General features: G+C 41.5%; 1 protein-coding gene across 1 annotated transcript; it reads right to left on the bottom strand.

Moving 5' to 3' along the window:
- Positions 1–607: 607 nt before the first annotated feature.
- Positions 608–23,810, bottom strand: LOC106811688 (serine/threonine-protein kinase H1 homolog). The gene is made up of 3 exons (XM_014815390.1): positions 22,561–23,810; positions 5,949–6,172; positions 608–5,314 (listed from the first exon to the last, which is right to left on the bottom strand). The coding sequence occupies exons 1-3, from the start codon at positions 23,503–23,505 to the stop codon at positions 5,194–5,196; spliced, it is 1,290 nt and encodes a 429-aa protein (XP_014670876.1). The 5' UTR covers positions 23,506–23,810; the 3' UTR covers positions 608–5,193.
- Positions 23,811–25,310: the final 1,500 nt, after the last annotated feature.

A 25,310-nucleotide genomic window follows, 5' to 3' on the forward strand; every position in this document is an offset into this window, starting at 1 on the left:
TAAACCCGTTGAAATTGCTATTCAATGAGTGCAGCGTTGTTGTTAGTGTGCCGCTACGCAGCGTTTTTCGCGCAGGCTGCCGATCGTCTCGTAATCTATCACCTATCTAGAGATACCTATATTATTTCTATAAATCTATCACAAATTATTTTTAATGGTTTTTCCTAGGCGTAGAGAAAGATGTAGACGTAGAGTAAGAATAGTAGCATATAGTCTACAAAGAAATTATGGTGTCGGAAGAAGTGAAGTGACGAGAGTCGAGTTTAGTGCATGTCTTAGATAGGGTGATGAGAGAAGGACGAGTGTCTGGGAAGAAGGTTGCGGGGTGGAGAAACAGAGAAGGGGTTTAAAAGAGGAGAGGGATAGGTTTAACATTCTTTATTATAATTATATAGTTTCGGTTTTGAAATACATGCAACCAATTTCCTCCCACTGCAGCATGTTCAGGAACTCTTGTTCACAAGTTGAACCGTGTGCAAAGCTTGGTATGTCACTTTGTTTAAATCTCACAAATATTGCAAAGAACTAGTATTACGTCAGGCCTAATAATCAATCTAACGTTATTAGCAGCAATTTTAATTCAATGATAACAAAAATAACAAAAGACTGTTTTAAAATGAACCTACATTGTGTTTATTGTTTTATCATTCAATAAAAATAATAATAATAATAATAATATTAACTCATCGTAGTGGTGTTCATACAGGTACAAAAACTACAAATAAGAATGAGATTCTATAAGGCACGATAACAAGGACCAAGCACAGTTGAACACGCTGTGGTGCAACTCGTTTCTCGCCGCATCTTCTTGCAGAGACGCAGCGAGCGCCATCTAATGGCAGGCAATCCATTCTCACTGAGGCCGTTACGCATTAACATGATCATCAATGTATCTGTCGTCTGCCATGATACCACGGAGCTCACAACCACCACAAACACGCATTTACACATACAAATTTTGCATCTGTTTCATTGCTATGAGTAACACTGTTAAACTCATAATATATGAATGAAAAAATGACATCGTGATAAGCTTGTGAGGATGATGCATATGCAGGCTGGATGAGAACTCGTTCAAAACACTAATCTCAACACTAAAGGTTTCCTTCAAAAACGAAGGAAAACATTCAAAAATTGTCACTTATAAAATAGTGTCCAAATTAAATTATCAACACAGCAACTCAAAATCAGTCGATTATTTTCACGGTATATGACAGTCACAAAAGAACAGTAATAGAAAGGTTACAAAAAAAGGGTCTAAAAGCTGCAGCAACCCAACCGCTTTCCAGACCTCAACGCATAATTGCAGAACACAACATAGCATAGAACTGTGGCGAGAACAGTTGTAATAACAAAACTGAGGATACTATAGAGCAGAATTCAACATCGTACATCATTTGGCTTCCACTGACACTCCTTTTTACTTCACCCGCACAATCATATCAATTAGGCAAGACTATTCAGATGCAGATTATAACTCGGACGTAACATTTTGACCAAATGTACAAATTTCGATGTACACAACAAGGCACATAAAAAATACTGCAATTTCCCCAACATATTACATGATGCATTAATTAATTACGCGTGTTTGTTACATTATTATAATGGTCCGTTTTAAAGACTTTATACAACACTCAAACTTATTTGAAGCCAGCTTCTGCATAAGCATCTGAGATGAAATTGACTAATATCCTACAAAATATAAAATACTAGAGCCACCTAGTCTTCGAAGCTGTTCCGAGCAAAAATTACAGCATAGCCGGGGTTAATTTAGGAAGTGTTAAATAGATGAGCTAGAATTGCTATCAACACATGTACAATATGCATACGGTATTTCTAAAAACGTTTTTATGCATATTAAACCAGTAAAATCTATAAAAACATACAACTTGCCGATTTACATGTAGCAAAAATAACAAGAAGCATGGGGCAACAGAAAACACCATATACGATTGCATACGGTCTTTGGTAGCAGCTAGATGGCAGCACTGACTTAAATGATGAATATTAACTGTCTATTTGCGGTACACGGTCTATTTGCATGTGAAGTAATAATATTAGTATCAGCCGAATAGGTTTTTGCGATTGAAATAACAATTATTATCATCAAAATGCAACAACACTACATTATTGAGCTACACCATATTAGGCAACACATATTTACACAAATGTACAATGCAGCCTAACATAACAAACACAGATATCTGCATTTCACAGAATGCAAGTAACTAACACGTAACAATTGGGTCCAAAGTTGAACAACTAAACAAAAACCTATTCCGACAGAACATACAGCATTCGCCAGCACCAAATCTCAACAGTGTTCTCGCTAAGGGACACCGGAGAGGTGGGAGGTGGGTGCCAAGTAAAGGCGCCATGTAAGCAGCTACCGTTTACAGCGCAGACGGAGAGACGCAATCGATTTCAACCACGAGATTCAAGCTTCGCTTTCTTCAACTCTCACAGTACGCCACTACTGTTAATGCAAGCGATAAAACCAATGACAAGCAAAAAATAAAGCCCCCCCCCCACAACAAGCAGCTTAGCCGAAGTTGCACAACTGCGGGCCGTATTCCAGTGATCGCCCTAGAAGTGCATTCTGCCCGTGGCACGCTGCTGGCACGCTGTTCACACATAGGGGCAGCAGCAGTCGTAGTAGCAGTAGAAGTAGCAACAGCCCTAGTAGCAGCAGCGGCAGCAGCAGCCATAGTAGTAGTAGTAGCAGGTGTATATTATATACTATACGTATATATTATATGTCTTATACACACTCCTGGTAGCGGTACTAGCAGCTGTAGCAGGAGCAGGAGCAGCAGCAGCGCGGACAGCAGTGGGCACACGACGAACGTCGCCCAGCCAACAACTGTTTCAACGTGCGCGCCCACAGAAGAAGCATTAACAAAAAGCCGGACTACGAAAAAACTCACACAAAGCACTATCTGTGTTGTACGAGGACACATCGCAAATGTCTGCACGCCAACGCTCTCTACCTGGTTATCCTCTAATAGGCCTCCCATCGCTTTGTACGAACAAGGTGTATGGGATCTGCACCCCAGAGCTCTCGTTTGTATAGCTGCATAGCTGTAACATTCCCCAGACTACTACCGCTAAAATATGAATATCGTTACGGTAACACCTGCGAAAAACCACCACGAATTGCTCTAATCGCCGTTTTTTTTAGTTAGGGGCTTTTCGCTCACAAACCAAAAGCTGCAAAGAGTGGACGATATGAAGTAAGACAGACCAGTAGTCCAGTAGTTCACGTCTAGCCACCACTGCCACTGCCTGCGAATTTCCCCGACCCCCGCGTCCGCGCGCATGCCCCTGCATCCGATTATTATATATCAACGTAGAGATATGTCAAACCAGCTTTAGCAAGTCTACATGCTGATCAGTACGCTGAAAAGCGTAGCATGCGTAGCTTATGTTGCTCCGACAAGACCACACCTGCACTGCTTATTCAGAATGACAACATGCACAAAACGCTCGAATCGGACGCACAGATATCATAGCGAGAATTCCTACCTATAGTAGAATGCTGACGGTTATCACTATCGCCTGACTTGATTATTAATTTGAAAAAAATGCAACCAATTCCTGCCAATAGCTGAAGTCAAGCATTTACAAAAGTATGGTGAGTGTGTTTCAGCTAGATAGAGCAAAGTGCTCAAGCTAATGCATCCTCTCGTCAGTGCGTTGTATTGCTCATTGTGTACAAGGAACACAATTTTGTCTACATGTTTACTAATTTACAGAATTAACAGGTGGCTTACCGCTGTCTCTCACGCGCAACCAATCAATCCATCTTCCTTAACGATTTTTTTCGCCCTTTTAATTTGCTGCCAACAATAACAGCAGAAACTAATGACAAAATGCAGATTCCAGCAAACGTAGCGAGCACCTAGTATACAGCTTATGACTAGTCACCCGGGACACCCACTGCTCTCTAGAAGCGCCAACTAGTTCTACTCCTACGTTCCAGCCAGACAGTCAATTTGCACCCCAAACATCGTTTTCAAAGCTTTGGTATAAAAAAGAAATATGTCACAGTTTATACCATATAGGGATAATGATTGTCAGAGATAAATCAGTTGTTTGAGCACAACAGGCCATTATCATAGCAGGATGGGTGCTCACAGACAGCTGTGCGCGTTAACGGCTCTGAATATTAAACACCCTGAATGAGAGCCGACAGCTCTTTCATTATACGAGATCTATACTCAAAGATAGCAATATTTTAAACATCACTAAATATTGTCGTGTTTGGCCATGCTAGATGCTCTGGCAATAGTGCCAGAGCGCCTCTAGGTGCCATGTGGACATAAAGCTAGTTGTCATATATTATACTAACAGGTTAGCAGTCATTGCCAGGATAAGATCTTATGTAGGCATAGTGTTGAAATCTCTGCTAGACACTACTAAGGACTACCGAGCATTGGAAATGTCTGGTTTCACTACTTACTTACACAAAAGTTCATTACTTTTTGTATATTCACACATAATATAAAAATTATGCTAGCCATATCACCTACATCAAATTACCTACGAGTGTAATGTACAGCATTAAAAGCAGTATGTGGGTAGAACGTGTTCTAAAACAACATCCATAGCAATTATCTCCCAACATACAAGTAATAACTTAAATTGGTGTCTTTGCAACCAGCTACTTTAACCTCCATTGGTAGTGTCCTTCACACTGTTACTCGCTGATTTCCAACCAGCACTCTGGCATTCATCTCACAAACCTGTGCCATGCTGATTTTAGACGTGCTCAGTTCACAACAGTTAGCCACCATCCCACACTGACACAGTAATCCGTAACCACTGTAGCAGGCAGGACCAAGTGGGAGACGTGCGGCTCTGTAATGCCTGCCAACATGCCAATCGCAGCATCACTGCACACGTCAACTACTATACGTCGTACGTATACGTCTGTGAAAGCCTCGCGCGCCAGCGAATGCTCTTCACAGGGTGCGAGCAGCGTGCCCTGCGGTAGGCGTGCGTCCCTGCACGTGTGCGTGTGTGCGCAGCGCGAGAAGAGGCACGTTTCATAAGGCACTGTCCACCACGCGAGCATGTGAAGCCCCGTCGCGGAGCTTCACAGCCGAAGTGAAACCCAGTCGCAAGCTTCCGCTTACTGAAATCCCGCCGAGGGCTTCAGCTTAGCAAAGCACCGTCGCAGGTTTCAGCTCATGATAGGCAGCTGCTGTCGACCGCCCGGTTCTGCAGCAGCTCCTTCTCTATCTCGTCGAGATCTTGCGGCTGCACGCGGCCGTGCTGCGATCGTAGCGACTTGGCGCTCTTGCTTGATCTGCAAAGATGAAGCCGCTCAGCATATAGGCAATTGCCGGTACCCTGCAAACGCTCTACTGCTACAAAGCTCTTCTATCATAATTAAAATGCGATACGATTGGGCAAAATTGCAGTTACCTTTCACAAATCCACCAAAAAGCTATACCTATGCAACGGTTTCATTGGGATCCAACGCACAGCTGCGTACTTTGGCTTGTACGCCGGGTATTTTACAACGTATTGTCCTGCAGCCCACAGGTGCTTAATAGGTACCCCTTTGGGCATCACCTCATCTCTCCTGATCTTTTTACTCATGGGCCTATTATAATCATATTTATAGTAACAACTTTCCCCATTGATTATATTTACTTCCCTAACTATCCAGCTTTCTATTCTTGCCCCATCCTCACTCGTCTTTTCACCTAACCCCACGTTTACTCACTCACTTTCCCTATTCTCAGTTTGTCTAACTTCACTCCCCTCACCCTAACCTCACTTACTTAAACCTCACCATGCCTTTACTCCCTCACAAAAACACTCACGCCTTGCCCCCTCCCACCTTCACCCAACGTCCACTCCCATAACCTCTAAGAACCCTCTCTCCTCCCCAGCGTGGCCTGGCGGCGCGCGGCGGCGACCGGCGCTCAACCCACCTGTTCGATCGCGACGAGCGGCTGGACTTGGAGCTTCGTATCGACTGCCGCTTCATGAGATTCTGACTGATGGCGCGGTGCAGGTTGCGCAGGTTCGACTGCGCCGCGTTGCTCTTCACCCACGGGTGCGTGAGCGCGTCTACGGCGGCCAGACGCTGCTCCGTCGCCACCGTCAGCAAACGCTCGATGAAGTCCTTCGCCTGCGGCGAGATGTCCCGCCAGTGCTGCAACAGGAAACGTGACGAACAATGTAAGCCAACCGCTCGGGGGGGGGGGGGAGCTGTAACACTTGGCTGCACGGATGAGCAACAATGCTGGGAAAACCTCCTGGCTGGAAAAACACATTGCATGATCGGCATCACACGACGACGAACGCACACAACACATACAACAGTAACAAACAACCAGTGGCATAGTTAGGGGGGGAGCCATGGCCCCCCTGTTGAACCGAAAGGAAAAATAAAAAGAATTGTTCTACTAAAAAGAGAATTGTCGTAGTCAGAATGAAGGCTGTACACATGTACTTCAAAGTGCTTCAAATACCATCTCCTGCGATCTACATTGTCACAATTTTCTGGGGGAGAACCCCCATACCCCCCGCCTGTTTTCACTCTGCCTTGGAATCCCGAACAGTTACATATCTTGGGAGCAGAGAACAACGAATAAAAATGTTGCCTTTTTTGCTAGCGCCCAAAACAAAAATTGCAGAGCTGAGAGGTGGGGAGCGTAGTGTGTGGAGAGGGAGGCGGAGGGACCATTCAAATATTAAGTATATCCACTATTTTGCGCAGTTTGCTGTTTTTGCCCCCCCCCCTGTTAAAAAATCAACGTGGTGACAGACCACATTCAGATGTACAATGAAAATAAAAATGTGACTGCGAATGTGCTGTGAAGATGTAATGGTGAGTTCTGTATAAAGCTAAAGGTGTAAACGGTAACAGTTGGTATGTGATTGTTACCCCTTGGTAAGGGCTTTAGCGAGGTAATGTAGGTATGAATAGGCTGGTAGAATTCCCAACTGCTTCAGGCAGGACATGACACCTTGCAGACTGATATCGGCTCACACAATTTATATAGATGTGTGCGTGCGTGCGTGCGTGCGTGCGTGCGTGCGTGCGTGCGTGCGTGGGTATTAAAGCTTCAGTTCATTCAGCTTCAACATAATGCACCAAAAACAAATAAAAATGCGTGTTTAGTAACGAACCTTGTAAAAACCACTAATGGGTCTGATGGTAGGATGAAGGGCCAAAACATTAAGAAACATAACACATTCTCCTATCAGTAGCTAACTTATTCATACAATAAAATATTAGCTAGTTATACCATGCACCTTTGAAAAGCACTACTATATAATTCCATCACGTACATCCTACATTCTTCTTTATTTTTCCATTAAATTTGATGTTAACCCGCTAGAAGTCACTAACATTTATATATAGTTTTACAAGCCTTCCACATGAGTGGCACTAATGTGCATCCACCATATACCAACATTGCTGATTACATTAACCGTGTCTCACAACACTTGAACCGAAAACAATCGCCTGATTTGTCAATGCTTCATTTACTGTGCCAGAGCACACTATATATAGCGCCAGATATATACTGAAATGGGAATACGCACGCAGACATCATTACACTCTTCTTAGAGTAAACATAATGTAAGCACCCTGCGAAGTAAAACGCGACAGAAGAACAAACAATTCCATTCTAATATGTATAGTGTATAACATACCCTGTGTTACACGTAGTATCTACCTACATGCACGCGCGCACACACACGCACGCACGCACACACACACACACACACACACACACACACACACACACAGATGGAGAGAGCAAGAAATTCACAGGCCACGACACGAACATTCGAAGCAATGCTGATGTGAACACCCCCTCCCCCCGCACGCACCGCACACGCACACACGCACGCACACACCCATCCACCCACACCCCGCTCACAGGTCCCACCGATGCTGCTATTGCTGCCAGGTTACTTATAGCAAGCCCCACTCTTAAGCCCAAGACAGCACCAAAGATATGCCCTTTGTTTCTCCACCCCTTCAGACAGCCTTGACTGACAATTGGAATTAATATCTCCCATTCACAGGATAATGGTTACCACGCACGGGTGACTGGTTTAGAAAATGGATGGGCCGAGTAATAGGATAGCCGCGAGCGCTGTCAACAAAGATGGCTCTGTGTGCTCGTAGCTAAAGACGCTGCACGGAGATTGCAAACAGAAACGGTGCAGACGTGAAACGAGGCTGGAAGAGAGTCTGAATGCGAGCTATACGGTGTGCGCTCTATACCAATTTGTGTACGTTAACGAGTTTTCAACAAAAACAACAATCATAAGTATAACACGGACTTGCACCACGGTGCAGCCGTCGATGATCGATCACACATGTAAAAAAAAAACACAAAGCTACGTTGTTAACCCTTCCTAGAAACACAATGTATATATTTAAGTTAACGGAAACTGCGTAGGTTCGGTTTGTACACAATCGCAGCCCGCGCGTCATTACTATCATATATAATAATAGTACGTCTCACAAAAGATGGGCCATTATCACCACGCCGTATCTACAAATCGCCTGCGAGCGAGAAGGAACGAGAAAAGCGTTATCGCTGCCGAGCGCAAGACGGGTTTCTAGTGTTCACACTCGGAATACTAACGAGGTGAAAACCGCAAGAGTCTGCGCTCTCACCGCAGACCGAGCCGGCGAAACGCAGCACGCAGAGTGCCTCCTCCCCCGCCACCTGCACGCGTACGCCAGCTACTACTAGCTGGTGTCGAACGCTGCCGATGCAAATCGAAAGGAGAGTTTGATGGGTGATCAGTAGGAGAGATAAAACCCTTTCAGGTGGTGTCGGGGAAGAATGTGACTGCGCGAAGATCAAGTCTATCGTACAGCAGGCGTATCTCACGCAGGCAGCAGTAGCAGTAGCAGTAGCAAGCAGTAGCAGCAGCAAGCAGTAGCAGTAGCAGTAGCAAGCAGTAGCAGCAGCAAGCAGTAGCAGTAGCAGTAGCAGTAGCAGTAGCAAGCAGTAGCAAGCGGTAGCAGTAGCAGTAGCAGCAGCAACAGTAGCAGTAGCAGTAGCAGCAGCGCTAGCCCCCACTCCCACGCGCCCACCTAATCTTTCGTTCGTAGCAACAGTGAACGACATGCAGTCAGACTCGGGCCGGCGCACTGTGCGTCGAGCGCCAGTTGAACGAACCACACAGGTGGATTAGCGGCGTGCATTGTGTCGCCCTCACAATCGAGTGGGAATCGAGCACGTCACTGAGCATCCTCGACAGAGGTAGAAACGAGTTTTTGCCTCGGCGCCCGCACTCCGGTCCTAACCTACCCCCACCCTCCCCTGCGCTCGCTCTCCCGATCAATAGAACAGAGTACTGCTGCGCCTTTGCGCGTAGGTACCCGCGCCTCAGGTGAGCTGAGGTAGCCGGGATCGCGCGCGCACGCTGCGCCCGCGTCGTTCTGCGGCGCGCCAGGAAACGTGTAGTCAGTGGCCCAGGGCCACGGCTCGCTAGCGTTGCTGCAACAATGAGCACACTGTGTCGGTATCTAATCAAAAGCCCATGCGATGTACAATGGCGACTAATAAACTATCAATTACACGACAGCGGTTGCTGTTTTCGCCGGTGGGGAAAGCACGGCAAAACGACGCACCCCCGCTCGGCTACGTGTAGTTCATCAGTACTCATTTTTAAGCAGAAATGTGAGCGCTAGCTACACAATGCAGGTCGCCTGTGCACGTACCCCACACCCAGTTTACCTCTAATCACTATTATATAGGGATACTGGTTGTTTGACGAGCATATCCACAGGAGGTGTAGTGAAACCGCTTTTAAGTGGCACGATCCACATGTTTTACTTCAGAACGACATGCTTTATATGCTTCCATAAAAATACCAGCTTTGCGAGCACCTGCAATAATTGGGGAGAAGGTGATAAATTGCAATTCCTAGAGAGCTTCACAATTTTACTTAAGTTACTGTGAACCAATGTCGATAAGTGCACGCGTATCCATGCATATTACATGCGATTTCACGCAGGAGATAAATATTAGATGTGTTACTTACCCTGCTACTGACCACACCTAGGCCGATAACTCACAAGCTTCCCCTATCTCGCGCACAGTAAGCAGCGAGAGAATGCAAGTCAATACTATACAAGAGTAATACAGTGGCGAGCACTATTTAAGGGCTCGGGCACCGAGTAATTAAAACAGTCTGGAGGAATTTCACGATGGCGGGACAGCGAATGGTGCAGTCGCATGCCAACCCGGAATTTGTGTTAGTGTGCTAACCTGATTTATTCCCAAACCGGCCATCGCTGCGACAGCGTATTTGCATCCAATGACACGCTTGCTTGCTGCATTTACTCTGTTGTTTCGTTTCTGCCTTCCACAACGCACTATGCTAACTACTTCTATTCATTAGCATGGAGGATCGAACTACCCAGCAACTCTAATATAAGGGAAACCCTAAGCGAGGATGGTAAGTAGCCCTGCATCTGCCTTGACACTTTCCAGATATTTGTTACATGCCACTTCCTGCAAGCCCTGATGCCAGCTGCTAAATATACACCACCGGCTGATGATAGCGGGCGAAAAATAAACCGAGCTATGCGAGAAATGTTACTCGAACCCACATTACGTGCACCCGCAGTCAGTGGTTCTCCCCGCGTGATGTCATCAACCTCCGCCGGCAAGCACTTTTAATTGAAAATATAAACTCGGGGCACCTGCGCTGCGAGCGAAGAACGCGAAGTCGAAAAGTACTTTGACAAAATTATGCGGTGCAGACGGTTCCGAGGGAGGCGGTTGAGTCTAATTATCACAGAACCTCATATCACCTAATTCAAATTCTCTGTTAGCAAATATGGAAGTGTAGTCGAGAATTTGAATGATTAATTCGGGTGCAGTCAGTTTCCTAACTAAGTTACTATATTACATCAACCTTACACGGTTTATGATATTTGCCTCTGTAAGTGTGTTATTGCCTCTGTAGTGTTTTGACAGTTTCATGCACACCTCTTCCTGAGATTTTAATATTTTGTATTATGCCGCTGTCCATCTTTTTAGGTCCAGAAAGTAGTTAACCTGACATAAAAGTTTCGGCACTTTGTCGATTCGATTTCTGTCTTTAAAATTCACGTTTTATTACAGCTTAGCCTATACCATATAACACTGTCACTTGTTTGCACTTCAGCATAAAATAAACGCGTCGGCTACCTACCACAAAACGCGATGTCTGTGCGCACTCATGCAAGTTAACTCACGTGCAGTTGGCACCTTGTACATTCAAATTCCTGCAGTGCACAAAGGCTAGCGGCTGTACAAACAATAACTAAGCATTTCAAAAACTTGTTCCCATCGCACCGCGTTTGTGTGTTATGACCGTGTATGTGTACTCACGGCAACCTCGCTCTCACTGCCATTTTTAACAGCACCGTGACAAATCCATACACGGCTTTATGTCGGGCTATAGCCGCTATACAGCAGCCACTGTCGTGCACGTATGTGTGCTCTACACAGCTTTGAGTAATTACATACAAACGGACGCTTACTGCACACGCACACTAGCCTACATGATCATTTTAAATTTTATTATTTCCTTTGTAAGCTTCTTCGTTTAGTTTTACACGCGGCGCCAAAAAAGAAATTACCTTCGAAAAGAAAAAAGTTTATAAGAAGCTCATTCCTAAACCTAATACACTATACGAACATGTAATGTTTATAAATTTATAATTTGTATAAAACAAAATAATGTAATCATTGTTTAATACGATAAAATATGTAATTTTTCTTAATCTTAAATTTTATACTTTTATTATTTCTTATTAAGTTTGGAGGTCAAATGTAAGGGTATCCTAGAACCTTTTTAACAGGAAATTGATAGACACATTTAAACTTTAACGTTAAATTTGTAAACATTAATACGTTTAACTTGGTGCATGTGCACAGTAGATTTAGATAATATTTAGATTTAAAGATGCGTGCATATATATACGCACCTTTAAATCTAAATATTATCTAAATCTACTGTGCACATGCACCAAGTTAAACGTATTAATGTTTAAAAATTTTACGTTAAAGTTATCCTGTATATTCTGTGTATCCACGATTATAATTTTATATCACACCTAAATAACTGCCAGGAACTCTGTCACTCTTACTTCCTGTACTAACTACGTCATTTTAGCCATGGATACTTTCAAGAGCGTATAAAGAAGAGCGTATACCTTCTTAATATAATACGCTCTTGATACTTTCGATAGAATGCACTGGCATTACACTGCATGGTCAGTGATGACTTCAACTGAGAGGGAAACGTCGGGATTTCATAATGTTACCACATGTAGAGCCTTAAATTCACATATTCTTTCATATTTGTGTTAAAATGTAGGCTAGCATTACATTCAAAAGATAGGAGAACTAACTTAATATCCTGTCTACGAATTCTATTCTGTTAACGAACGCAAGTTATAACGTTCGGCCACTCACAGGCTTCTACGCGATTCGACTTGGCCGTGCCTCGGGGTAGTAAGAATGCCGTCATAGTAGGTGAAATTCACCCACGTCACGTCTGCCTGAATGAATAGGACTCGGCAACACTTTTGCAAAGGCATTCGGCAGTTTTTCATCACACTACGGAAAACCTGTTCATCACACTGATAGCTATCAAACTACAAAGCCTTTAAGATTAGGAACACAATAGACCAGCGTGGCCATCTTTTCTTCAGCGATTTCATAAATGTTACACTCTGAAGGTATATATAATATATACTTAAAAATATGAATAATTCATGAACTTAAAGCAGCCGCAGAGCTGCCAACATAAAACCTTTGTGTATAATAGGAATTTGAATCTTTACAGGTAGGAATATTCTTCACCAAGTAGGAATTGCATGGGCAACAAGTCATTTAATCACAATACTACATAATTTTTAGTTCTACATCGATTAATAAATAAAATGCAATCATGTGCATACTCATTGTAGTGTAACAACAAACACAAAGACACAGGCATAGACAGTATAAGAATATTCTTAGTCTATGATACAGGCTATGAGAACAAAAATAATACAACGTACTGTACACTACATGCATAATCATTGGCCGAGTCTCCATTCCTGGACTAATAAGAACGCGTGTTGGTTACGTTATAGGTTACGTTCCTTAAGGGCCGAACACACTAGGCGATTTAATCGGGCGACTTTATCACCCGATAATATCGCCCGATTCTATCGCGCGGGTCGAGTGGACACATCACGCGATTTTTGACGGCGAGTTCCTACTTCTTTATGTACGCTTTTGATATTATATCCCTAATAGCAAGACTAATGTTCACAAGTCTATGTACCACGAAGTGGTATGTGTATAGGTATGTACTTACAAACTGTTTATACATGTAACATTCTGAAAAAAAAGTTTTAAAAAAAAAGTTCGAGTTGTACTCGGTCGTCCGATTTTCTACTCGATTAAATTAATCAACTCGGCAGCCCAAACGAGTAATATGATCGACGAACTCGATTAATCGGAACACCACTAGTACAAATATAATGGGATCGTGACGACTTGTAGCGAAGCAACTTGTATTTTTGTACTAGTGCTTAATTTAGGCCTACAGTACGCGTGTATTGTTTATCAATTTTCCCCGGTCAATTACCGGTGACGCCGAGCTTCGCCGCCATCGAAACCTTCACAGCCTCCTTCTTCGTTCTGTCCCTGTACTCAGACAGGGTCATATCGTACAAGAGGGGCTTCGCCTCCCACAAAGTGATCAACTCTGCCACTTTGTCGTAGGACCACAATAGCTCCATGAAGTCTGCAATTAATTTTGTCTAATTACGTCAGTATCATTGAACAACTCTGATTGGCTGATGAATACTACAGACAGAATTGTACAATCGGGCGACTTTATCGCCGACCCGGACACACTAGGCTATATTTTATCGGGCGACTGAAATAATCGCCCGATAATATCAAAACGTTTTGATCGTTGCGATTAAATCGGGCGACTAAATCGGCGGCGACTGACTGGACACACTAGCCTAGGCGATTTTCACCGCGATTTAGTCGCCCGACTAAGTCGCCCGATAAAATCGCCTAGCGTGTCTGGCCCTTTAGAAGTATATATATTATATATATATATATATATATATATGTACTTAAGCTTCCAGTAAAATGACCACTAGCTCCCATGGCAGGAGTGGCAATAATTAACCAGGCAGTTTTTAAATCGAGATTGAATTGTTTTCTACTCATAATGGTCCAAAACCGTAGTGTGAGTGAATCGTGATGGCAGTATCATAGACTAAAATCGTACAAATTCCACCGAAATCAGAAAAGTTGGCAGCTCTGGAGCAGTATAGACGCACGATCTTGAAATAGTTAGCATTTACCGTATACATGTCTTAATTTGTTCATTTAATATATATAATACTGCCTAAGAAGGTCTTTCTATACAGTCACTCAGACTCCTGGGGCCCATATTCCGAAACAAAATTAGTCTTTTCCCATTGTCAGAAACAAATTTTAACATTAGCATGAACTTTTTCTCGCACACCAGAAACTTGTAACTTTACGATGTTTCTGTCAACAATCTACGAGAAAAGGGCAATGTTAAGACTAATTGTTTTTGATAATGGGCCCCTGTTAATTGCAAATCAAGGACTCTGACAGTAAAACACCACTGACCATTACTGACCACTGAACTAATTAATAAAAATAAGACCGAAGCTATGTTGCTACTATTCTGCAGCTAATGCTGCAGCTCTGCAGCTAGTTCTGTAGCTGGTGCTGACGATGGTGTTATTTGCTGCTGTTGCGACACCCACTCGGCTTACTGCTGGTCCTATCTGTGATCATTCGCAATGCATGATACAACTAGAAAGGGCAGTTGTCGCCAACTACATGTATACCCCGTGTTCTCCCCAAGATGTGTAAGTATACGAAGTTTGGTCGCGCTAGGTCAATTAGGGCCCCGAGTTATAGAGTAGAAAGGAAAGATGATGAAGGTCAAGGTCAAGGTCAAGGTCAAGGTCAATGTCAAATAAAAGTTGCAATGCCCTGGTTTCGGTACGCGACACACCTTCTCCCCAAGATGTGTAAGTATACCAAGTTTGGTCGCGCTAGGTCAATTAGGGGCCCCGAGTTATAGAGCGGAAGGGAAATATGGTCAAGGTCAAGGTAAAGGTCTAATAAAGGTCGTAGTGACCTGGTTTTGGTACGCAACACACCTTCTCCCCAAGATGTGTAAGTATACCAAGTTTGGTAGCACTAGGTCAATTAGGGGCCGAGTTATAGAGCGGAAGGGAAATATGATCAAGGTCAAGGTAAAGGTCAAATAAAGGTCGCAGTGACCAGGTTTTGGTACGCTGCGCACCTTCTCCCCAAGATGTGTAAGTATACCAAGTTTGGTAGCGCTAGGTCAATTAGGAGCCGAGTTATAGAGCGGAAGGGAAATTGTCTGCGGCGTCGACTGGGGAGACATGAAACCATATAGTATACCTGCCGACTTCGTCGCGGGGGATACAATTATATCTCCTTTTTGAAAACGTCAGCTGAGCTGCAGGGTATTATGAATTTAATGAACACATAATACACAAGGTATGTGGTTTACATACTGGCACAACAGACAGCACCTAAGCCCGGATATATACAAAAAGTTACTCATGAAATGGTACTCTGCAGTGTACCGATATCTTATTCAAATGACATTTCATTGTTCGATTTAATTGTAAAACTGGCACGTTCAAGTTTTCTATTTTTAGTTAAATACAGTCAACATTGAACTCTCCTAAGACTGACCATGCACTTAGTTCAGTTTTATGTGATGTTCGGTTTATAGGAAGCCTATTCCAGGCATATCTTACATATGTCTCAGATAGTGTTGGGACTTAAAAATCGTCCGGTTTAACGTCAGATTTGGTTTGGAGAGCTGACTACTACTACTACTTTTTTTAGATTCCCCCCTCATCTGCCTAGTATAAACACCATAGCGAAATCCTTATAGATTTCTGCCTCTTTCGTTGGCGGACACGCTATACAGGCGAGCAGACGGACCTTTGCACCATTCTACTAGCTACATCTGACCATGTCAGACGAGCTAAAAATTAAAGTATTTAAAACTGTAAAACTGTACTGACAACGCATGTTCAATAATGGCTGAACATGCATGCACCCACGTGGCTGTATGCACACGAGGATACACATGCAGATTGCAGACACACGCAAGCGCGTCCATCACATTTAGAGAAGCCGCTATGGTTATATGCACTCGCAATGATGAGGTGGTAATTGCGAATTGGTTGGGAGTTATGGTGTTATAACAGACAGAAAACACTTAAACCAATAAGTCCCAGTCTACCAACGCGCGCCATGCAAACCATGGTAGTAACTCATTTTCGCGATATAACGCGTGTGCACGAGAGATAGATTGGAGGGTGGAAGGAAAGGAGGGAAGTAGGGGTGGGGGCGAGAGAGAGACGCACGTACAGACAGACATACAGGCACGCACGCACGCACGCACGCACGCACGCACACACACACACACACACACGGCAGCACAGTCACTACGGGTAAGGGGGATTACAGTTTAAATTCAGATGCAATTTAACTTACTGCTTACCTAGACTATGTTAACGAGGAAAGCTGGAACAGTATTTGTGAAAGTCTGAAGATCTTTTTTTGAGATATAAAATGTGATACGATAATGTAGACAGGATTAAAAAAGCGCAATTAAACCAGAGTTTATTGGTTATTTTAGCTATGTAATCTATATGGCTCATCATTTAAATATGACTTTTACTACAATTCCAACTTACCAAGTACAGCCTACTGATTTTTAGTTCAGACCAAAATAACTGGTTAACAATTCTAAATTACTTACGTACATAACAATATTATGTTACACTTTAAGTAAAATAAAGATTGAAAATTTAAATAATAATTTATTTAATAATAAAAATGCATTTTCAAATGTCAATGTCACTCATCTTAAGAACTACTACGCACTTCTAATATGAGCCATTAGTATGAGCATTACAAACAAATAGAAACAATGAATAGCGAGGGTGTGAAAAGTTTACAAAGAATAATTTTCAAGGGAAAGTATAATAGAGATATATTGTGTTATAACTTATAAGTTATATATTGTGAGCAAAACAAATCCATACATAACAGCTGCAGCTGATTAATGAGAGAATAGTCTATTACACTAGTTACAGACAATACCATACAGTCAAGACATACAATACAAAAGGCCAGTACTGTGACACAACATAAAGTGAAAATTGTGAAAAGAAACATAGAATTAAAACAGATATTGTTACTTATTCCAAAATATGGTAATCTGACTTTTGACTCATGTTTGATCAGTGATCAATGAGTTTTCACTAAAAGTTTAATACTGCTAAGTTCTTGAACTCGCTATTTTACAACTCTCTGGCTTCTTTACAGACCATACAGAATGGCATAATTATATAATAATAACAATTAACAAGTTTAACGTATCATTGTGCCCAACCACAGTATATCATAATTGACATATAATCAATGAGTTTCACATTTTTAACAAAAGCCCCATAACATAAGAAAAGCAGAAATTGTCCTGAATTCTACAAAGGAGACAATAGAGTGGGCTGAAATGAAAGTGGGCACTACAATTAACATTTCGATGGTGCATATATGCCTTTTGAAATTCATACCTATGCATTACACTATCACCTCCATTACACAGATGCTTGCAAAATTAAGCCTCGATCGCTATCATTTTGCTACTTGAGAAAATAAAACTCCTTTCAAAGCAATTGTGAAAGGCAGAATAATAGACCTATTCAGCCCGTATTGTTATCCTAGGAAGCTTAAGCAGGATGGGAAGAATAGCGGCTGAAATACTGGTTTGGCAACTAAGAATTTGTAGCACTGAACATAAAAGCAGCAACCTCTGCGCTTTGTATTATATCTACAGTACGTTGAACATTCGCCTTTCTACTAATGGCAGGGTGGTGTGTTCTCACAAATTGGGTGTGGGGCCGGCATATGACCATCAGTGTTCAATTAGCCGTGGTCATCCTCTATCTAAATTATTAAAATCTCATGTAACTCTAGATAGTACTGACAGACTGTAATACATTGTAGTCCATCAAACATTTAAAATTTAAAATTCGTTGAGACACTGAGTGAATTAAATATGATACAAAGACGGTCTTTGTATAATATTTAAGCTGCTTAAAAATAAACACTTACGGGCCATCATACACTTATCTCCTTCAAGAGCCCACTTTTATGAATTCTACAGGGAATGACGACCTAGATATATAGAACACTATGTACAAAGTAAAATGGTAATTTAAGAGATGGTACACATTCAAATATACTACTGGACAAAATCTTGATAGTGTGATGAGATTAGTGGCATTAGATGAATATTAGTTGGTAATAATTACTGTATTTCATTCAATAGATTGTTAGTTGTAACATTCACAGTATTGTACAGATGCTACAGTGCTTGACACTCGGGCCAAAATGTTTTTTTGGGCCACCAGAAATTTATTTCTTTTGGCCCAAAATGAAAAGTGGTAGCCCAATTTTCCATTGGTATTTTTTTGGTTAAAATATAAATCATAACCATAACGACACAGTAATAAAATTATATGATACATCATACTTGTATGTATTGTGTATATGCAGTATTTGTATAGATGTGGCGCCAGCAACTTGTATGTATTGTATTGGTGATATGGGCCGGTGGCCTTCTTTACCTGAATAAAGAAAATTTAGTTAAACCGGTAACACGGCGTCCCATCGTCACATGTAACACGGCTACACATCATGACATGTAACATGGCTTCACATGTAACACGGCTTAACCGGTAACACGGCTCACAGAAACACGTCACAGGTAACATGGTGTCGGAGGTAACACGTCATCACAGGTAACATGGCTTCACATGTAACACGGCTTCACCGGTAATACGGCGTCGCAGGAACACATTGCACAGGTAACACGGCGTCACAGGGAACATGGATCGTGGAGACGGCCGATGGTACGAATGTCAGGCGAGCGAAACGTGTTTTGTTCGACAGGGAATGCATGCCTCCTGGATCTGTCATTGTTGATCAAGAACTCCCTAGAAGAAAGTCACAAATTCACAATAACTGGATATTTTTTCAAACCATATGAAATTATTTGTATACAATTTGTACAGAAGATCCTTCATCTGTGGTAGTAAGGGTAGCGCAGGGTATTTTCCCCACAGTTCATCAGCGGAGCTCAATAAATGAATTCGCTGAGCGCAATGTATCACTATGGGTAAAACAATTTAAACAAAATATATCAGTGCACAGTGGTAGTTAGATAAAGTATGTTGAAAACTATACCCGGAAGCATGATATAATTATATATTTATATACGTGATTGTAAACAGTGCTAGCAAGCACTACATGAATAAAACTATTGCCAGTATTGGCATTGCAACAAAACAGGTTGGAAGAATTTGCGGAGCAACGTGGACAAGAGAAGCGCCGGGAAACAATATACAGGAATGGACTACTGAAGGATATATATATGACTGAAAACATGATCCACACAGAGTATACAGGGGGAGAGTGATGATCTGCATAACATCGCTATACACTGACTGTGTGTTGGTACTGTCCTTTACATGCCATAGGCATAAAACATGAACTACCTCTCAAATGGTTTTGTGAAACTATATCATACCTTTCAGGGTACTTTGGTAAACGAAAAAAGTGAACATTGCATGTTTATTCCTGACAATCGATTGTTACAATTTACGAAGAACAGTAGGCACCACCATGGTTTCTCTAGTGCGGTGCCATGACGGCGTGACCACAAACTATAGATGGCGCTACCAGTTCAATTAAAAAATGGCTGCCAAATAGGAATTGCACTGAGTGACTATGCTCGTTGATTTTATTTTATATGCTCTGATCTCCCTTTACATAGGAAAGCAGTGTCCGCCAAGTGTTGCGATAAATCAAAATCTGAGCACTTGTTTTGCGCTGTGTTAACGCCGAACAGAAATTGTACTCGCCCAAAGATTTTATTTTGGGCCTGTAATATTTTGTTTTTGGTATTTTTTAATCGCCCAGCAGAGGTTTTGGTCGCCATTGACGACCGGGCGACCGGCTGTGTCGAGCACTGCAGCTAACATTCTTAATTTTACACAGCTGGGGTATATTATAATAAGCAACTTTGCAGGGAGTGCTGCTCTCTATACTTACAAGGGTTTCAATAAATATTACTGAGGTCAAGGCCTATTAGTATAAAAGTAGTAGGGAATACAAAACGAGGGCCACCAGGCCTCATGTAACGTTAAAAGCAACTACAGGCTGCAGGACAAATATCTGGCGTACAATTCAAGGAACTGAACTGACACAGCTGAAATCACTGTGCGCTGATAAATAAAACCACTGTAATCATCCCGGGTATAAGTAATACCCTGCATTAACTCTGGTCACGTATATTCAACCATTTATATGTAATTTGTTGATTATTAACAATTTTCACATGTTATGACACAGAAAACCACACAGAACCCAATTCTTTTAAAGAATGAATATAGGGGTTTCTACCCCAAATCCCCTTTCCTGTGTTACATGATTTTAAATAATCAAAAACCAAGATTGACAGTGTGGTTGCACTCATATGCACATATTTACACCATGTTTACTGTAATCCAATTTGTACTCTGAATGCCCTTATACCCATGTGAGATATTATATACAGACCTGTAATGTTTGCCATTCTTTACTTATATATTAGAGAAGATTTATGGATTACCTACATTTTTTGGCAGAGAAACCTTTTGCAGGAAGGCATCTAATTATGAGTTAATTGGACAACGTAATTTATGTAACAGAATGTCACATTACGAAGGTTTTTTTAAAGGAATATACAGTATTTTCGTTATGCAAAGCAAATTACTGTACGAAAGTCGTGAGGTTAAAACATTGTAACATATTCAGCATAATAAATATATGTACATATAAGACATATTCATTATACTGAATGTGTTACAACAGGGGTAGAAATTAACTTTTGAACACTGATGTCCAACGGACTCCCTACCCTCAAAAAGAGGGAGTCCGCAGTTTGAGGTTTAAAATTAAAGATATTTTAGCAATAACGCATGTGCTTATTTTTAAGATTCATGCAGTTGCACGTCTGCCAAATTTTCTTGGGACATTAGCTGAAAAAATACGGTAATTCCGCGAGGCCGTGCTCTGGAACGAACTAGTCAGTATCGCAGAATTTTCAGGGAGTCACACGGACACCTGCATGTGTCAAATCAAGGGAGTATTTGACTTCAGACTCCCGTTAATTTCGCACCCTGTTACAATGTTTCAACCTCACGACTTTACGTACAGTAATTTACTCTGCATAACGAAAATACTTCTACACTAACGGCCATAAATCCAATGTACATATAAATATAAGACATTGGATTTATGGCCGTTAGTGTGGAAGCTCCAACATACATTTTGCACAAATTACCATTGTTTATTTAACCCTACATGTCCATACTTATGAAAAGATAATATGTTTAGTGAAGCAGGGTAAACACGTGGAGAGAGTCGGATGTATGTGGAACGGGCCTTGGAGTGTCATATTTCATTTTGGCTGCTGTACATCATTGAACATCACAGCTGCACACAAGGTTGGAGAGAGAGCAAGGATCCCCAAAATACAGTTTGCACACAGCATGCCAGATTCCATAGACTGTAACTGACAATATAACTTACACATGTCACCAAACGTTTATGACTTTTTAAAATTTTGGGCATTAGAATTTATGCCATAATATTGAAACATTGTATCAACACTTGGGAAACCTACCTATGTTTAAATTGGAGCTTTGCATGCATGCTAACGTAATTCTGAAATCTGTGATACTCGGAGTATTAGCACGCAAACAAACATTTACTACAGAAGCAAATATACAAGCCAGGATGATCGCTACTTTTATAAATTTATGTTAATTAATAAGAAATAAGCTAGCTCTATTTTATGTAATTTTAAAACCCGGAATACCTATATGGACTAATTTTTGTTACAGAAACATACACACGATTGATACTTCTAGAGACTATTCACGTGAATGAGTAATAATCAAGTTTTATCATCACTATGTAGTTTTTAGCCTGTATGATAGCAGTTTGCCTCCTCTGCTGAATTTATTATCAAAATGTACCGGCTATAAATTTATAATTTACATCCAAACATAACCATATCAATTAATATGAATTTATATGGTAACTGTTTATATAGAGCATTGTTGATGTTTTGATATTAGGGCACCCATAACACCACTGTTGTTGTGTACGTGACGGTGTTCTTAATTACATTGATATACACATATAGATCCATCACACTAATTAGGTAATATTCAACTGCTACATATTTAACTTACTAGGCATTTGCTGTATAATATAAAGTTCAGCACACAACCCTAAGATATGGGCTCTTCACTCCAGGAAATTCATGGGAACACTATGAAATTCAATAGTAGTGCTAATCATATGTTATAGCCTCTTGAATTGAATTGAATATGTATACTGATCTTACCTCTCCTGAAAAGTTGTAATTTGCTTTGAGAATCAGCCTGTACAATCGGGTTTTACTTTCTTCATCGAATGGCATCTCGCCACTCAATAGAATATATGTTATCACTCCAATTGCCCACATGTCCACTGCATTAGTGTATGGCTTTCGTAACAGTATCTCAGGTGCAATGTACTCGGGTGTCCCACACGTAGTTTTCATGGTGACATCGTCACCAGCCTTCCTAGTGCTTGCTAATCCAAAGTCAGTTATGAGTATTTTTGAGTCATATCCTGGGTGATAATACAATAGGTTTTCTGGTTTTAAGTCTCTATGAGTAATTCCTAAGCTATGGAGGTATCGAACACCATCTAAAACCATTTGCAACACTCTCGTAGCATCGCGCTCAGTGAAGCTACCTTTTGCAACTATGCGATCAAATAGCTCGCCACCCGTGGCAAGTTCCATGACCATGTATATTCTGTCTTTCGATTCAAATACCTCAACCATGTGAACAATGTATGAGTGTAGAACACGCCGTAACACTGCAAGTTCTGTTTCAAACACTTCTCTTCCTTCGTGGGCATCTATCATTTTGATTGCATAGGGTTGTCGCGTGACACGGTGTTCCACACGTACCACCCTACTAAAACTTCCTCTGCCGATTAACGCTTTAATGTCGTATTTGGCCGTCACTCGAGGATCAAATGTCGCCCGATACTTCTGTATCTTTTGTCCTGAAGGCACGGTTTTCGTAGACATTTCTCTGCTGCTCTGTCCACTTTTATTTGTCTTCTGAACAAACTTCCATTTGTTTTTCGACTTCCTACCATTGCCGGAGTCGTGACCCTGTTGACTTTTCAACTTCTCTTTTCCAGGGTCTGACGAGGAAAGAGAAAATATGGATTTTATATCTTTTTTGTCCTTTGAGCAACCATCGGGAGCTGTCTTGCTGTTGCCACACCCCATGGTTTCATATAAAAATACTAGTAGTTCGCAATGGAACAATATTATCACTAACAACGAACAACACAGAAAAGTTTCTGAAACACCGACATTTCTTCATCACTTCCACCGCACAACAGATACAAGCAGGTAAATTGCTCCGAGAAAAGTAGTTTAGATTGTAATTGATTTAAAGTAAGATTCTACAGTTGATGCTGTCACTTTTTGCTATAACCATTCTAGTAATGTATCACAAAAATAAAAATGCGTATAAAATGCCACGTTATCCAATTTATTAAGAAAGTGATACTAATTTGGTTCTTCGCCTGCATCAGCCTGCATGTTCGCCTGTTTCGCGCATGAATACAAAAGCTACATAGATGCTCATTTGTTAAAATTCTTCTAAAGCACATCTATCGCCACCTGTTGGAAATAATGCTTATAAATGTTATGGCATCATAGCTATCATTATATACACATAATTATATCATCAAGAGCTAATCATTATATATATATATATATATATATATGATATCTATGGGTTAATGGTTAACCCATATATATCATTATGTCATATATATATATCAGTAGTAGATAATAGGGAATTCTTATTATCTACTCCTGATATATATATATATGCTGAAGAGCGTATAAAGAAGCCTTCTTAATACGCTCTTGATATGATGTACAGGCCCGTAGCCAGCTTTATATTGGGGGGGGAGGGGTTCGTTTTTCAATGTTGGCAATTTGCTCGGCAGGGGCGTGTACAGGATTTGTACCAGGGGGGTCTGTAAGCCAAAGTTGCGAGCACGCGAAGGGGGGTCTGGGGTCTTAAATTAGACCCCCTCAGATGCGTTTTCTGCGCGAGGCAAAGGGGTGGTCCGAACTCCCTGGACCCCCCTGTACACGCCCTGCTCGGCGCGAAGCGACCAGGCGAGGGAGCTAAGCGACCGAGCGGGGGGAGGGTGTGGGAGGGGGGTGTTCACTGTTCACCCTCCCGCACGATGGATATTTTTGCAATTATTACACTAAATGGAGCGACCTGAGGTGAAATTCTTGCAAATTAAAAAAAAAAAAATTTTTTTGCTTGGGGTGGGGGGGCTCGGGGGGGTTCGTTCGAACCCCGAACCACCCCTGCTACGGGCCTGGATGTATATATACATATCATATCAAGAGCTAATAATAAGGTATTATATAATTATTAGCTATTGATGATATATATCACGGGACGGAATATATATATATATTATTACGGACGGTAACCACTGCCTTACTTTGCATCGGAATACTTGGATACTTGGAAAATTAAGTATCTAGTTGTAGGGTCGTAGCCTAAAGTAAAGCCCTAGGGAGGTAGTATGTAATATGTGACATTGATGAGTATAATGACGGGGGAGGGCGTAGGCCGCGTAGCTCAAAGTTCCAGTGTACAGTGTGACAGAGTTGGTGTGCGATGACGATTCACTGCTGACTATATATTTTACATATCATACGACGCTACGCTTATAGGCCCTACTATAAAAATTATAGTTATTCGCATTTAATGGGCTTTTATTTTAGTTAAAAAAATCTAAGGAGGTATATAGCTGCCTCCGAGGCCACATTGCCAGCATAATGTGCCTAGTCGAACCAATACAGAACTGCAGAAATAATTAGAAAAAACGTGCAATAGATAGGTCTACCACAACTGTCGTGTTAGTAAGATCATCGCCCCGGCTAACATTTTGGCGCATCACGATAATAATTTACGATAAGAATATAGAAATCATTATTATACTTTTCGCGACACAAATGAGATAAAATTTTAATATAACGCATTTGGTATTTAT

Source organism: Priapulus caudatus, unplaced genomic scaffold, assembly GCF_000485595.1.
Source record: "Priapulus caudatus unplaced genomic scaffold, Priapulus_caudatus-5.0.1 Scaffold564, whole genome shotgun sequence".
NCBI lineage: Eukaryota > Metazoa > Priapulida > Priapulimorpha > Priapulimorphida > Priapulidae > Priapulus > Priapulus caudatus.

Coding starts and splice junctions, on each gene's coding strand:
- LOC106811688 (XM_014815390.1), bottom strand. CDS start 23,505: ATGGGGTGTGGCAACAGCAAGACAGCTCCCGATGGTTGCTCAAAGGAC. Junction 6,173..22,560: donor ATTACAACTTTTCAGGAGAG/GTAAGATCAGTA, acceptor TTCCTGTTGCAG/CACTGGCGGGACATCTCGCC. Junction 5,315..5,948: donor CGCTCGTCGCGATCGAACAG/GTGGGTTGAGCG, acceptor TCATCTTTGCAG/ATCAAGCAAGAGCGCCAAGT.